Source organism: Embiotoca jacksoni, unplaced genomic scaffold (assembly GCF_022577435.1).
Source record: "Embiotoca jacksoni isolate LCO1_2020_lvr unplaced genomic scaffold, fEmbJac1.0.p SCAF_6, whole genome shotgun sequence".
NCBI lineage: Eukaryota > Metazoa > Chordata > Actinopteri > Embiotocidae > Embiotoca > Embiotoca jacksoni.
The window spans coordinates 9,067,989-9,082,924 of NW_027185414.1; the positions used below are offsets into that span (position 1 = coordinate 9,067,989).

Genomic DNA, 14,936 nt, shown 5'->3' on the forward strand with positions numbered 1-14,936 from the left:
CGACATCAGTTCGTCTTATTTTTGTAATGAAAGGTGAAAATGTTTTTACTAATTTCAAAGCTGAATATTTAAATTAATTAAATTATTTTGGCTTGCAAGTGCAAAAGAAAAAAACTGCGCCTGTACAAAGATTGGTCTCGAAGAAACTGTATGTATTCAATTTTTTTTTTATTTTTTTTTTTTTTTATCAGTTAATAATCCCTTAACGAATCGCTTTCCTACCAATAAATAATATAACAATAATTTACTTTTTGTTCGAGAAGCTCAAACAACCTGTATCCTGCCCTTAAGATAAAGTATTTTACAACACGAATACTTTGCAGATTATCATGCTCTGACCTTAAGACAAAGAGTCAACTGGACTCGACGACGCAATAAATGTATCAAAAAAAATCGCATGTTGAAGAAACAAGACACATTATGATCACAATGAAATTGCAGAATGTCCGTCTGCATCGACATGGAGAGGTTTCCGATTTGTTTCTGATGGGAGGTTTGTTGTAGATAGTATATCCATCGGGAGGTCTTCTGTACATCTTTCTCCGTATCAAGTCATGCAACAATTGTTCTGCTTAGTTCTTGTCAATGAAAACTCCAGAAAAAAAAAAAAAAAAACTCGGAGTCAGTCGGTGCTGTCATGGTTCCATCTCCTCCATGTCGGGAAATAAAGAAAACGCTGTCCTTTTGGGCGATGTGATGAGCTGGTCACATGCAGGGGACCGGGATCATGCCGCTATTGTCCTTGCAGAAAGGGCGGGTGGACCATCGGGTCAGTAGGGCCCCGTTTCACGTCTCCACCGGGCTAGGTACCATACTGTTCGGGGTGTCCGGTAACTGAGAGGACAAAGAAGTCACGTCGCTGCCCGAGGAGTTCCCGAGTGAGCCCGACTCAGAGAAAGACACCTGAAGAGCGGGAAACAAGGTGTCAGAATATATACAGTAGCCTATAGGGAGGTTTTTTTTAATTTTATTTTGGAAAGTGTGTCCTATGAATTGTGCAGCTTTCGGGTCTTTACTGTTGAGAATGACACAATATGCATGTGGTGCAGGTGACTTTATGTGTGTGCGCATGCATGTCACACCCATGCAACAAAATGTCTATTACTATTTGTGTGTGATTGCAGAGGACCACTCTATTTGTTTGCGTCTGCCAGTCCTATCACATTTATAAAATATGATAGATAAAGTTGTGTCCCGTTTGCAGTGCATGTGTGCTCATCTAACTCTGTCCTTAACTCACACACACCAGTTGTTGGAAAGCTGGCTGGTCCAGGTCGCTCTGCAGGGCGAATTCACTCAGCGCTTTCCACGGTGGCTGGTAGGTCTGAACCTCCACTGGGTTTCCCTGCACGGTACTCTCATGTCGGATAGGACTTCCGGCCACAAGAGGCGTTCCTGTGAGGCCCTGCAGGTTCTGAGGAATAATTACACAAAACACACAAGCATAAGTAGCCTATTATTTGTCTGCTGCAAGAGAGCATCAGTCACCAATCTGGCAGTGTTGACAGAAATGTGTAAAAAGACACTCAGGCTCACGTGTTTTCATCATTTGGGATAAATACAAAATTTGTAATAATTTTAGGACAGTCCTAAAAAGTCCCTTTTGGAGTGGAACACATTTTGATAAGATCTTATAGAGGAGAGATATTGATGGAGATCAGGCCTATTTGCAAAGGACCTTTGGTAACTTCCAGGTCAGGCAACTGAAGCCAAAGCAGTTGATTAATTATTCATTGATTTAAAGTTTGAATACAGCATAGCACTGGAGCAAACTGGAAACGTGTCACTGTGCCACATTGGAAGTAAAGTAAAAAAAAAAAAATCTAATTTTGCAAAAGAGTCAAATTAGAGGATTAGTTTATGCTAATGAAAAAAAAAGAAAGAAGGATCATACTATAACCTGCAAACAAGCATCATTATAGATACAATTTTTTTTTTTTTTTTTTTAAATCATTAAGTTTTCATTAAAAACATAATCAAGTTGCAGGGTTGTGTTCATATGGCTTGCATCTGTTTGCCACTTTATAGTCTGCATTTCACAAAGATTTATATCAGTCTCAAACACATCTAAAGCTGAATTCACATTCATTCTCACGACTTAAAACACACGAGTAATTGTAGAGAGTAATCAAGTGGTCAAACTTACGAAGATGCTTACAGTCTTATCACTGTGCTGCTGCTGCTGGAGCTGCTTCATGAGGATAGACCTCTTTTTGTCTTTGCAGCGCTTGTTCTGGAACCAGACCCGAATCACCCGGGGACTCAGGCCCGTCATCTCCACCAGCTGTTCCTTCATGAGCGCGTCCGGCCTCGGGTTGGCGTTGTAGCAGGTCCGCAACGTGTGGAGCTGCTTCTCGTTCAACACCGTCCTCACCCGCGTCGTCTTCTCCGACTGCTTGTGGACGTGGTTCCGATGCGGGGCCTGCCGCACCGCCACCGAGTCTGCTGAGGACGAAGGAGGGAAAACGTCTGTCAGAAACTGTCACACGGTACAGAGGCCTCAGGAAACCCGCTCATATTATGATACTTTGCAGCCTTATCATCTTCACTGATGTAGGAAAGGCCAATTATAGTCATCAGTCTGACATGTAATTTTATTAAAATCCCTGCAATATTTCTAACTACATTCCAAAATATGAAAACGAATTTTGTTTTGTTTCTCGATGAGAAAAAAAAATAATGTATAGGTTTTGTCACATGGAAATAAAAAAACAACCTTTGATGCATGGAGTAGCCTAATTACCCTAAATTTTGAGAGCCTAAGCTAAACCAAAAATAAATATTTTTTAAAGCCCAATCACTCGTGCCTGTGTTGCTGTCTGTTGGCAACATATAACTCATATCGCCATAAAAAGTATGTCTTTTATTCCATTTAAAAACGCAGTTGCAATATGAAATCGTGTGGGTCTTTGAGGCCTGTGTCATTGCACTGAGCTGTGAAGCCTCAGTCTAGTTTGCGGCTCTAAGCAGGAAGTTGGGGAACATTGTTCACACATTTTTTTTGTTTTCTTTCTGTTGGCAGGCGCCCTCAGGAAGACTCTCGACACACACACACACACACACACACACACACACACACACACACACACACACTGATACTCACACACACACTGATACTCAAACTCACACTATCACAGCCGCGACTCCAATACCAGATTATTCAGATAATGGCAACAGAGCAGGTTGCTACTAATGAGATCAATTATGAAATTAACCTAAAAAAAAAAGGTCGCAGCATACACTTTACTTTAAGTTCGAACACAAACAAATTATCTGGAGGATGAAAACTGACAAAGAAAAACGACAAAATCCTGACAGTCTTACAAAAATGTTTCATCCCTTCTTTTCCCATAAACTCATGTCGGTTTTTTTCCCCAACACGTTTACTTTTAAAGCGTTTGAGATTTTGTTGCATACATTTGTTTACTTATCCTTATTATTTATTATTTATTATTTATTATTTATTATTATTATTATTATTACTAATAATAACAGTAATGATGAATTATAGTCTGACCTGCCAGGTGCAGCGGTCTGTTTGTGTGGATGTGTCCGGGGCTGATGGGGCTTCCTGCGGAGCTCCTCTCCAGCAGCAGGCTGTGGTCCGCCCGGCACAGCAAATCCTCTTCCCGCAGGGAGAACTCGTCTCCCGGCAGCAGTTGCCTGCTGCACACCGAGCACCGAAAACACTCGATGTGGTACACGTTATCCCGAGCTCTCATCACCAAATCGCTGCTGCTGAATCCCAGGTTGCATTTTGCGCATTTTATTCCAAACAGCCTGTTAAAATGGACAATTGTTGAGAGAATTAGAAATCTGGGGGGAAATGCAAGAAACAATACAAAGAAAGAAATTCGGTTGATAAGAGAGTGGTGTAAGTTTTAGCCATTAACATTGTTTTGCTGTTATTTTATTTATTAAAAAAAATATATAGGCCTTGTTGAATGTATTTTTCCTTTTTTTGTTAAATAGTTTATTAAACTGCAACATTAATTTGTGTTTAAAATATTTTATTTGACAATTTTGTGTTTTTTTATGCCCTAATTGACCTGTTTTGAATTTCTCCTCTTTATGATAAAAAAAAAAAATAATAATAATAATACATTTAACTTTACATTTACAACGATCAATGTGATTCAGCCGGGAATATTTCCAAATTCCTACCTTACATAATCTCTTTTGCAATAGGTTTTGCCGTCCCGGACGAAACAAGTGCAGGTCTCATCCAGGTACTGGCTGCACTCTGCACACTTCAGGCAGGCTGCATGCCACTCCAGGTCGGGAGAGACTCTCAGTATGTACTGGTCATGGATCTGACTTCCACATCCTACACACATCGCGAATCCTGGCTTCTCTGCAAAGAGCCCACAGCCTCGTTACCCACAGACTGAAAATGCAGCCGAATGAAAATCACAAATAGCTACAGCATTTATTCTTTTTTTTTCTTTTTTTTCTTTTTTTGTAAAGTTCACACTGTATTTCTCTGTTGTTATTTATAAGTAAACTCGTCTTTTTTGCAGACTGGACAACCCTTGCCGTTATGTAACAGCTGGAGATTTTTGCCAATATTCATAAAACAAAACACTGAATTGTTTCGTTTCTAAAAAATCTCCTCTAAAATGCAGCACAGCCATATAAATATTACTACGTAATGTTGCATAATAACAAAATTATTGGCGTTGTCGGTGCATTGCTGGATATACCACGAAGAATGCCACTGCGACGAAAACAAAATTTGCCCTTTCAAACTCGAGCGAGCAGTTCCTCTTACTTACTTTTGGAATGATCCCCCATATCACCCAAGAAAGAAGAGCTGAAAATAATATCCACCATACAGGAGGGATGAAGGGGATTGTGGTAGAGGCAGAAAAGATGTGAGGAGATGACTGGCCCTTCGGCTGCCTCCCTGATAACTTGTGTCTCTCCGGACTGGAGGGGGGCGGAGGAGGCTGCAAGGTCCCACACGCTGCTCCGCTGACGTCATCACGTCAACACCGGACTCTCCAATCGCCCGGCTGCATCTCTCCCCCAGTCTGGAGGAAATAAATCCAGTTGATGTGTATGCATGACAAAAGCCAAATTTTGTTTTTATCCAACAATGATTGAAACAAATAAATGTTCTAAAGGCAACACCATCGGACTGTTTCAAGTTTGTATGATCGAATTTAAGGTGATGATTTCATTATCATCAACTAAGAATATTTACCACCAAAATCTCCCAAATTGTTCAGTTAAACTAGCCTAAAGTTAACTTTCTTTGGTCACTTAGTTAAACAATAACTGAGTATTGAGAATAACATTATTTGGTCCACGTTACAAATTATTTCATGAATGAATTGTTCATCTGTCCTGCACAGATTCACACAGGTGAGAGGACTCTGAATGCTCCTCTGATGTATCACTTTTATATTTCTTCCAACACTATTTTAATATTAAGTCTTCAGTAGGTTATAGCCTTATCTTGTAAAACATAATGTCCCCTGTTAAGCTTTGGAAATAATATTTTATGAGCATCCAAGAGTTGCATTGTTTGTCTTTGATATTGAAGAAAATAACAGTTCAGATGTCTGCCACGATTTTATTGAAAAATAAAACTGTGTACTCAAACCAAAACAAGACATTCTAGCAGTCATATATCTTTTGGACATAAATTCAGAGGATGAGGACAGTTCAAAAGCTCCTCTGCGATGTCCGGCCGGCTGATCTATTCGAGAATAAGGCCATCTACTGGAGGTAAATAGGAACTGCACTTATTAAAGGAGGGGTGAACTGGTTGTTTTTGGAAAGGCTGAACTAATAGATTGGATTGGTAGTATAATTTAATTTATGAGTCAGTCAATCTGTATGAAAGCTGAAGCTCTTAATAAAGAATATTTATATGATTTTCCCCAGGTCTACACTGGATAAACCTGCAAACAAATAAAAGTGATCTGGATAGAAACAGCTCCAGAATTTCTCCCCAACAATCCAACATGTTGCCTTTTATTTTCAAAGTCACCTTTTTTCCAAAGCAGATGAAAAAAATGCAGTGCAAATCTAAATGAACTACATCAGCAGGAAGTCTTTGCAAAAAAAACACAAAAAAAACTTCCCTGTACATCTAATATAAAAAAAAGTTGTATTATTAAAAAATAAATGTATCGGCAAACGTATGAGATTAGCAGCCACTGATCAGTAGCAAGTGCATTTCTAATGTCAGGGTTGGTATAGATGCATATTTAGACATTTTAAAAGAACCAAAAGTTCCACCAGTTTCAAATTGCCAAAGGTTTTTCCTCCTGCATTTTCTCCTTCTTCACTACTTAAATTGAACAAACAACCTCTTCTCCATTATGTCTTTGGAGTACTTGCAGTCATTGTTTCAGGAATAGTTTCTCCCGAAGCTTCTAGTTTTTATGTTGGCAAACATCTCAAACAAAGACAGAATTGTGCATATTCTAGAAACAGCTTGGTTTTTGTTTGTTTGATTGCTTGATTAGTTTTGATTGTTTGTTTCTCTTTATTTATTTGTTATTTTTATTTTTTATCAATTCTAAATATTTAATAAAGATGTGGACAAAACTCTACTGCCTTTTCTTCATTTGCACAACAAGATAAACCAACATACTTTTACCATAACAATAGACATGAATTGCAAAGTTGATTCCTTTCTTGAATAATGACTCTTATTTTGAAAACCACAAACTAGTTTTGTGACTTGATTGGTTCAGGACATCTCCGACCTCCATGACAGATTTTGTTTGCTCACATGCTGACAGAGTTACCATGTGTGCGTCAGAGTTTAAGATTTCAGGAGGACTGGTGAGTAGAAACATGTAATTGTAGTTTGGTCATGATTGTGTCTGTTTATGTAGCTTTTTTATTGTTTTGAAAAGGTGACACAGTTAATCGCCAGAATCCCCCAACTGTGGCTTGCAAAAAGTTATACCAGTTATGGTTTTTAAGTTTTGGTTGTTTTTTTTAATCACCAAAATCAAATTACAAATGCAATGCAGCCAGCAAGGTTTATAGTATTTAATCCAGATCTACTCAAAACTTCTAGACAGTAGGTTTCAGATTATCAATATCATTATATTTATGCATCAGAACATCACTGCAGCTCACAACTGTTCACATTAGTCTGCCACCTGCCACCAGTGTCAGGTATTAATTGTAAATAAAGACTGTTTAATGAACCTTTCAGTAATTTTTATGACATTTTCTTAATTTAAATCACATTACAGATTCACAATCTCTTTTTATGTTTTTGGGCTAAACCAGCCGTTTTGGTAGGATTTTTGACAGAGCTGGGGGTTTTATTCACACTTTACTGTTAGTTTTCATTTTATTCGATGACCTCAACATGCTGTTGTATGAATATTGTCAGCTGTCGTGACAACCTGCTAAAGCACTGAACAAAAAAGTACTATTGTTATAACTTGAGCTTGTTTTGTATGTCTACAGGCCTGTCTCCTCCAGACCACGCATGTCATCGCAGGGAACAACAATGAATGACATTTCTGCTACCACCACAGTGAGAGGAGAGATGTCATCTCCGACTGCTGCTACCAGCTGAGCAAAGGTAGGCCAATTTAACAGCAACTAGAACGGCAAGTAGATGTACAATGAATGAATGCCTGCAGCTGTTAAAACTTGAAGTGTGCGGGTGATTTACGAAATCATGTACATCCTGTGTTTTGTGTCTGTGACATTGCAGTCTGCTGTATCCTATGTGCGGTGTCTAAAGGCACAATTTGATGTTTTATTGTTTTTTTAAAAAGACATCAGAGTTGGTACAAAATGCACTGATCGCTGACGGTAAACAACAGATAATGTAGCTACTGAAAGTAAGACTGATTCTGGGTGCTCAAACTCACTTAAACTTCACACACATCTTTGCAGGAGGCTCCGCTTTGGAAAGGTGAGAAAAGTCTAATGAAGGTTGTCAGTGGCAAAAACGAATTGCTTTATTGTGAATTTTCTCCTTTGTATTATATATGTGCATGTCATTGGCATGCATACCTATCTGTTGTACTCTATGAGAACGACCTGAAATCTTTGGGAAGTTTGTGCATGTGGTCAAGGTCAGTTACAGGCAGATGCATTTACTTTTCCGTGATTAATACTACTTTTGGATATATAGAAAAATTTCATTTTGTCTAAATAATGCAAGCAAAATATTTCATATTGAAAAATACAGCTACAAATATTGAAAAGTTTACAAAGGAAAGTCATAAAAGTTATTGGCTAAAGATAAATTGGTAAATAGTCGCAATAAAATAATTATCTGTCATTGTAATACATTTATATTGTGATGTGCGTGGTGGTAAGACGTAAAATAAATCTGATATTCAGGTATAGATTTTATTATGCATATTTGATTTTGCATCTCAATGGTATGACGCATCTAAAAGTTCTTTCTTCCTTTTTAATAAGTGACCTCATTTTGTAATCTGTGATCATACAATAGAACCGTCAGCTCACAGATCTAATGGCATTTCAATTGAATTAGGTTGCATTAAAGTACATCTTAGGTATTTCAATTGAGCTCACATTGATCTTTATTTCTAGACTTGGCTATATTCTGTTTAGCATCACAACAAGGTGTCATATGTGATTCATTTAATGTGACTGACTCACCAGCATCAGTAACTTTAGATTGTACTGTAGTGGTGGTGTGCTTCAGAGATGGCAGTATCCTATTCCAGCCACATCTATTATTGTAAAAGAGGCTTGAATATAATAGAAATCTGTTGCAGATATTTTAAAACCAGGCTGAACTGTACCTATGTGTCTGTGCATTCACGTGACCTTTTCACCCTGCCCTAAGAAAGCTCTTTTACAACCATTACTTTAACTTTTATAGGCCCAGTCACTGTCACTAGACATCTGCGAGAACTTTCCACACCAAAAATGTTGTGGCTGTCTTTACAGAATCTCCTCCTCATTGTGTCTGCTGAACTGGATGTGGAGAATATTTCAGACATCATTGAGGTCGAATCTTGAGACAATTTTGTCAGGGCCACATATGCCGGTGAGGCTTGCGTTGTGATAAATGCAGTGAGTGCCATAAACAATAATGCAAATGTGAAGAGGACGAAGGACAGGCACACCAACTACATGGAAAAGTGATGCCACTTTAACACTGTCCAAGTCTTAAAGGTTCTTTGCAGCAAATTAGATTTCCTCCCTTGAATACTTCCTCCCCAAAGGAGAAGTTATTCATCAGAATAATAACGTTTACACAGGGTCTTATTCATTTTGTAGAGGTATTCATTACTTAGTCATTCTGTTAATTTTTGGGCAAAGTTCTGGTCATGATGTTGTGGGTAATTTATGCATGCTATACTGTGCATAACATTTCCCACAGTGTGAAGCCAGAGTACTAAAATACCTAATCGAGACTAAAGTTAACTCATAGTGCACTCACTATTTGGCTAATGCTGCAGGTCAAGGGTTACATTTACAAGTGTTTCATTGAAATATTCACTTTACAGTGACATGAAATGTCATGTGAAGCATCATTGTTTGTGACCTGTTAATGACTGCTAGATGCGGACCAGCCATCCTAGTTGTCACTGGCATAAAAGCCTCCCAGAAGAGTCTCTAATCACAGTTTGATGGGGCCCATTAACCTCATGAAATATATATGTGTGACTGAACTCATCCACTTAAACTTTGGCAAGAGCCAAATGTTCTTGTTTGGAATTCAGGAGGGGCCGTTTCTGGCCCACATCACTGAACTTTTCACAGAGGTTCTTTTTCTCTCAAATGTTTTAGGATTCTGTGGCACTTTGCCTCTATTGTCAGACCTATAAGTAATTTACTATGGCCATTCCTTCAAATTCCCCAAGCTGGAGTCAATTGAAGTTGTGCCAGTCTGTGTGTATCTATTGGACTGTCTTTATTTTTTCACATTCATTTACATCACAATAAAAAATATGAGCGTAATTTTTTACTAAAATTAGAAGCACATTTCATTTTGGATGCAAATCATACTGTTTATGAAACGTGGGAATCATTCCAAACATTAGTTTTTTTGGTTTTTGTTTGTCATTTCCATCATATCATCCTGTGGTTTTTGAGGTGAGGTTTGGCACACGCACGCAGCAGGCTGAGAAATAAGTTCAGTGTGTGAGTTTGATTTATTCATTTATTGCCTGTCACGATTGTTTAAAGGAAGCACATGTGGCACTTGTGTATTTGTGCCCGGAAAAGGAATCAAAACTCACCCTTCACTCACGCTGACATTAATGTTTTTGTATGTGTTCAGGATGAGGTCTGAACAGCAGGGACAACCTCATGTTGCTGTTTGACCTGGCTTATAAACTGGATGCTGTTATTGTCTGTGCTCAATCAAAGTCTTGCATGCATGTGTGTGTGAGAATGTTAGATGTGTGTACACCTTGCACGACTGCATGTGTTTTTTCTCTGCGTGCGAGTTGTGTGTGAGATGCTGGCTTCATCCTCAATGACGTGAAAACGGTAAAAACTGTTGCTTTTGTGAAATATTAATCACATAAACACTTTTTTTCTTTGTCTCTCCCAAAGAAATCAATACATATTGTAAAAAATATAAATTTTAAGGACTACATACCTAAAATACTCAACACACATTTTCAGTGGAATCGTGTATTTAATATTTGCACCTGAATATCAACATGCAATTAACTTTTTATCAATTTATTTAAATGAATACAAAATACAACTGTATATCATAACAAAGACACAATTTTCAAGATAACATATCCCTTAAAAAAAAAAATCAAACAAAAACCTCCGTGTACACTGGTACTAATATTTCCTGTAGCATTAACATTTTAGGTATGGATGCTGTTCTAAGGACATCAGGGTATTGCTGCTCTAGCAGCTTTTAAAGTAATTGTTAAGTGTATGCCTGCATTGTGCTGTACAACATTGTTTAAATACTCTAATTTGAACATGTTTAAAATTTTAGTATTCCTTAAGTAGACCTTAAGCAACATTTTAACTTCCTGAAATGTAGTTAATGGCTGGCTTAAAGACTCTGCATGATTTAAAAGAACCAATAGTGACTCCGCTTTAAGTGCTTTGATTCCACTCTTATGTCTGGAGTCTGCCAAAAAGAAAATTAATACACTCAGGTTCCATTAAATCATATATTTATATTAAAACTGTAAATTGATGATCTCTTCAAAAGGATTTTGTGTATTTTAAGACGTAATTATATTGTATTTCAGAGTATATTGTTTTCGATGTCACATCAGTGAAGTTATGTCTGACTGCACAGTTATTTATTTTGTGACAGGTTCTCAAAAATGCCACTGCGAGGAAAAAAGAAAAAATCACATCCTCCTGCGAGCGAGGCCGTTCTGAGAGGGGAACCATGTTGCCGATTTATAATTCATAATTCTTCAGAGTTAATGCAGTATTCACATGATAATTAGTATTAATTTTTGATTGGTGCCTCAGGGCAGCTGTGCATTGTTGGGCTGAAGAACCTGTGCCATTATTACCTTATTAGTGTAACTGTCAGCCGCCTCTTTTATTTTACAAATGCACATCTTGTATTTTATTATCAGCTGCTCTCATCGGCACCAAGCAGGAATCTTGTTGCTTATCAGCCCCTTTAACAAGAGGATGTGCCACCTAAATGAGGGAAAAAGCATCTGTTAAGACCAGTCACAACAAGGCTTTCACGTAGTGTGTGACGCCTCAGCACACTGGCAGTAAGAAATTCTTATCTAATGTGTAAATGTATGTATTTTTTAACTTAAATCCAGTTTAATGATTATGTTTTGTTTATTACTGCATTTTTTTCCTGTTTCGGTATAATGCCATATAGTGTAAAAGTGCAATGTTTTGATGCAACTTTTTCCTGTTATTTGTACATACTTGATAAACCATTCATCTTACTATTTTCAATTACAAAATGCAATCTCTTTTTATGAGCAATGTATGAATTAATGTTTGTATTTATATAGTTTTCTAATGGTTTTAATTTAGTTTGGGCTTTAATCTGCAGACAAAGCATTGCGTTCTGTGTGTGGATGTGTAGGTTGAGTAATTCTACGCATTGTGCACAGCTATGCAGGCTGTAGTCTTTTGCCATGTGCTCTGTAGTATTGTGTCTAGCTGATAAACTTAGCTGTGTCACAATCTGCCTGTTTTGTAAAGCACTCATGTTCTCACACCTGAGGGAAGCTTTTCTGTGTGAAGGAAGAGGTTTCAGCATCACTTTGGGGTATTTGATTAACAGGACAGCAGGTGCACGACTCCCTGACCCGCTCCCTCTACCAGCTGTGTGTGTGTGTGTGTGTGTGTGTGTGTGTGTGTGTGTGTGTGAGCATGTTGAGACCAAATGGCAGGCAGCCAGAGCTCTGGGAAAACTGACCGAGCTTGGCAAATCGACTGGTGATTCTGGTGAACCAAAAGCTGCCTGCTGCTGCCTCACTCGGCTTCTTTCCAGAGGAAACTTTGAAAAGATGTTTGTATGCAGCTGGATACTGATGGCAAAGGGGGGGTGCTTTTCTTTTCTTTTTTTTCTCTCTCAAGTGAAAAAAGGCCCCTTAGATTGACAGCGCCTTTCGTACTGTATTATCTGGGCTGGCTTTTAACTCCAGGAGAACTGTGTTCACAAATTGATGCTCTGCTCCTCTGGGGCTGTAGCTGAAACATTAAATTGTACTGAAATATTCATATGCGAGTGCATTTAGCTGAGAGCAATTGATGTGCGACTCCCAAGAGGCCAGATGGAAATGTTGCAGGGCCCCAGCACGCGCTGGCAGACACCCTGAGCTCTGGCCGGGACAGTGGTTGTGATTTAGCCGGTCTAAGTTGAGGGCTGCTGGATTCAGGATGGCAGTGTCTGTGCTGGTGGTCAGAGATACTGCAATATATCTAGTTTGTTGTGCCGCAATCTAGTTGGCAACTGAGAGGCTATCAGGAATTTTAGGACAAACAAAAAGTTTTGAAGAAAAGAGCAGTTTATGAGGTCACCACCACCTCTGCTCAGTTTGAAGAAATCACCCACTGATAGAAACATTGGCAATATGCTATATAATTCACGTAAAAAATAATATACTCCCTGAAGAAACTTTTACTTTTGTTGTGAATCATTCAGTAATTTTATTATTTTACATTTGTCACACTTTGGCAGTAAACTGTTTTTAAATAGTCCAGAGTTTATATAGCAGGTCATAATTTTCATTTTACTATGACTACAGCATACATTTTTTTACAGGACTAAACTGCACATTATAATTTCCATCAGGTAGTTTGTGCTTGAAAAAAAAAAAAACACGTCAGTCTGTGGTTGATAAAAAAAAAACAGGAATTATTGGTTCACGTTTGAAATGAGGAGTCATCTTCGGGCGAGTGAACCGCTCATTTTCAGTGACACAGTGTGCACTATGTGAATGCTCGATCCGAATGTTTGTGTATTTGTTGCAGAAGCAGTACATTGAATATGAATATAAACATAACTTCAACATGATTTTGAGAAATGTTTACTGTGGCGACCATTTCCCTGAAGAATTTTGCTTTTTATCCAGAAATGTTTGCTAATTGTACGTGGTCGGTCATGCATAGCGACATGCTTACATGTTGCGTTGCGTTGCGTTGCGATGCATTGCTGAATTAATTTTGATGTTCGGTAGATTATTTTATTCAGGGCACAGTGATGTGGTGTCCCATGTCCCAGAGGACCTAGTCAGTTGTGTCCTCGTGTTTATCACATGACTAACTACCATACATCTTCTGATTGCTTATAACATATGCAGGAGCAGAGTAATATGTATTGTTGTTGTTGTTGTTATTGTTGTTTTATTTTCCTTTGGAAAAAAAGTAGAAAAAGTTAAATAACTCTACACACAAATTAAACTCAAGAATTTATTCCTGACTTTATTTGTGTTCATAGTTTACAACAAACTGATTTAATATTTAATATTATTCCTCCAGAGGATTGAAGTGATTTGAGCTTGGTCACTCAGTGGGTCTTGTTTCTAGTTTTCCTTTTCTATCGTTGACCCACTTTTATGCAAAGAACCATCTAAGGGGAGGATGCCAGAAGAAAAAACTGTATGCAAATGAAAAAGAAAAAGAAAAAAAAAAATCTTCTGTAGCCATGACAACAGTCTCCTGAGTGGATTTCTTCCACCAGGCGAACCTCTGGATCCTGTGCACTTAAGAAGTATGTTTCAAAAAGAGAACCTGAGAAGCTTTTTAAAGAATGATGTATAATTTATTTGTATTTTTCTCCTGCTTCAGAGCCTCTTGAAGGAGTGTCCTGTGTGAGATGTGTTCTGAATCTGTCAGACCGCAGCAGTAATGCAGTGGCGTTCCTCACATGTATTTGTTTTTAATGAGATTGACCCTTTAAAAGGTATACCCAGCTGTTAGGTGTCATAGGACTGTATTCAAAATCTCCTCCATGCATAAAAAATACTGCTTTTCTGTTGTTAACATGAATCAGTAATTGACTCCTAAAACTCTGTATTTCGTATACTACTTGATTTAAGGGTAACATCAAATATTCAAGTACTTTACATCACAGTAATTGTTATTCCTATAATGAAGCAAACTTGTCATCTTGGTACTGAAGATTTAACTCAGAGTGTATGTTTAGCCTCTGCTGTATCACTGATAGAAGTTGGGATCACTTTTGACTCAGACAGTTGTTGTCAGTAGAGACACCTAGACACCCATCTTCTAAGAGGCCGACTATGGTTCTTTTCGAGGTGAGGCGGTTCAATAATTTGGTATGTTAAAAACTTTATTTAATTAATTAATTTAATTTCTTTTTAACTTGATTTACTTTGTGATTGTTCGGTTTCTTATAATCAGCCACTACATGATGGAGTGCAGCTTACCTGGAGGCTCGATGTTGATTGGGTTGGCTGGAGGGGGATGCTGTAAGGTGATGAGGTCCTGCATTGGTAGTTGGTTAAAGGCCCCATATTGTATAAATTCAACTTCCC

General features: G+C 38.1%; 1 protein-coding gene across 1 annotated transcript; it reads right to left on the reverse strand.

Annotated features, from left to right (window-relative positions):
• Window positions 1-325: 325 nt before the first annotated feature.
• On the reverse strand, window positions 326-4,860 carry isl2b (ISL LIM homeobox 2b). The gene is made up of 6 exons (XM_069174045.1): window positions 4,776-4,860; window positions 4,165-4,354; window positions 3,518-3,780; window positions 2,147-2,442; window positions 1,247-1,414; window positions 326-903 (listed from the first exon to the last, which is right to left on the reverse strand). The coding sequence occupies exons 1-6, from the start codon at window positions 4,831-4,833 to the stop codon at window positions 787-789; spliced, it is 1,092 nt and encodes a 363-aa protein (XP_069030146.1). The 5' UTR covers window positions 4,834-4,860; the 3' UTR covers window positions 326-786.
• Window positions 4,861-14,936: the final 10,076 nt, after the last annotated feature.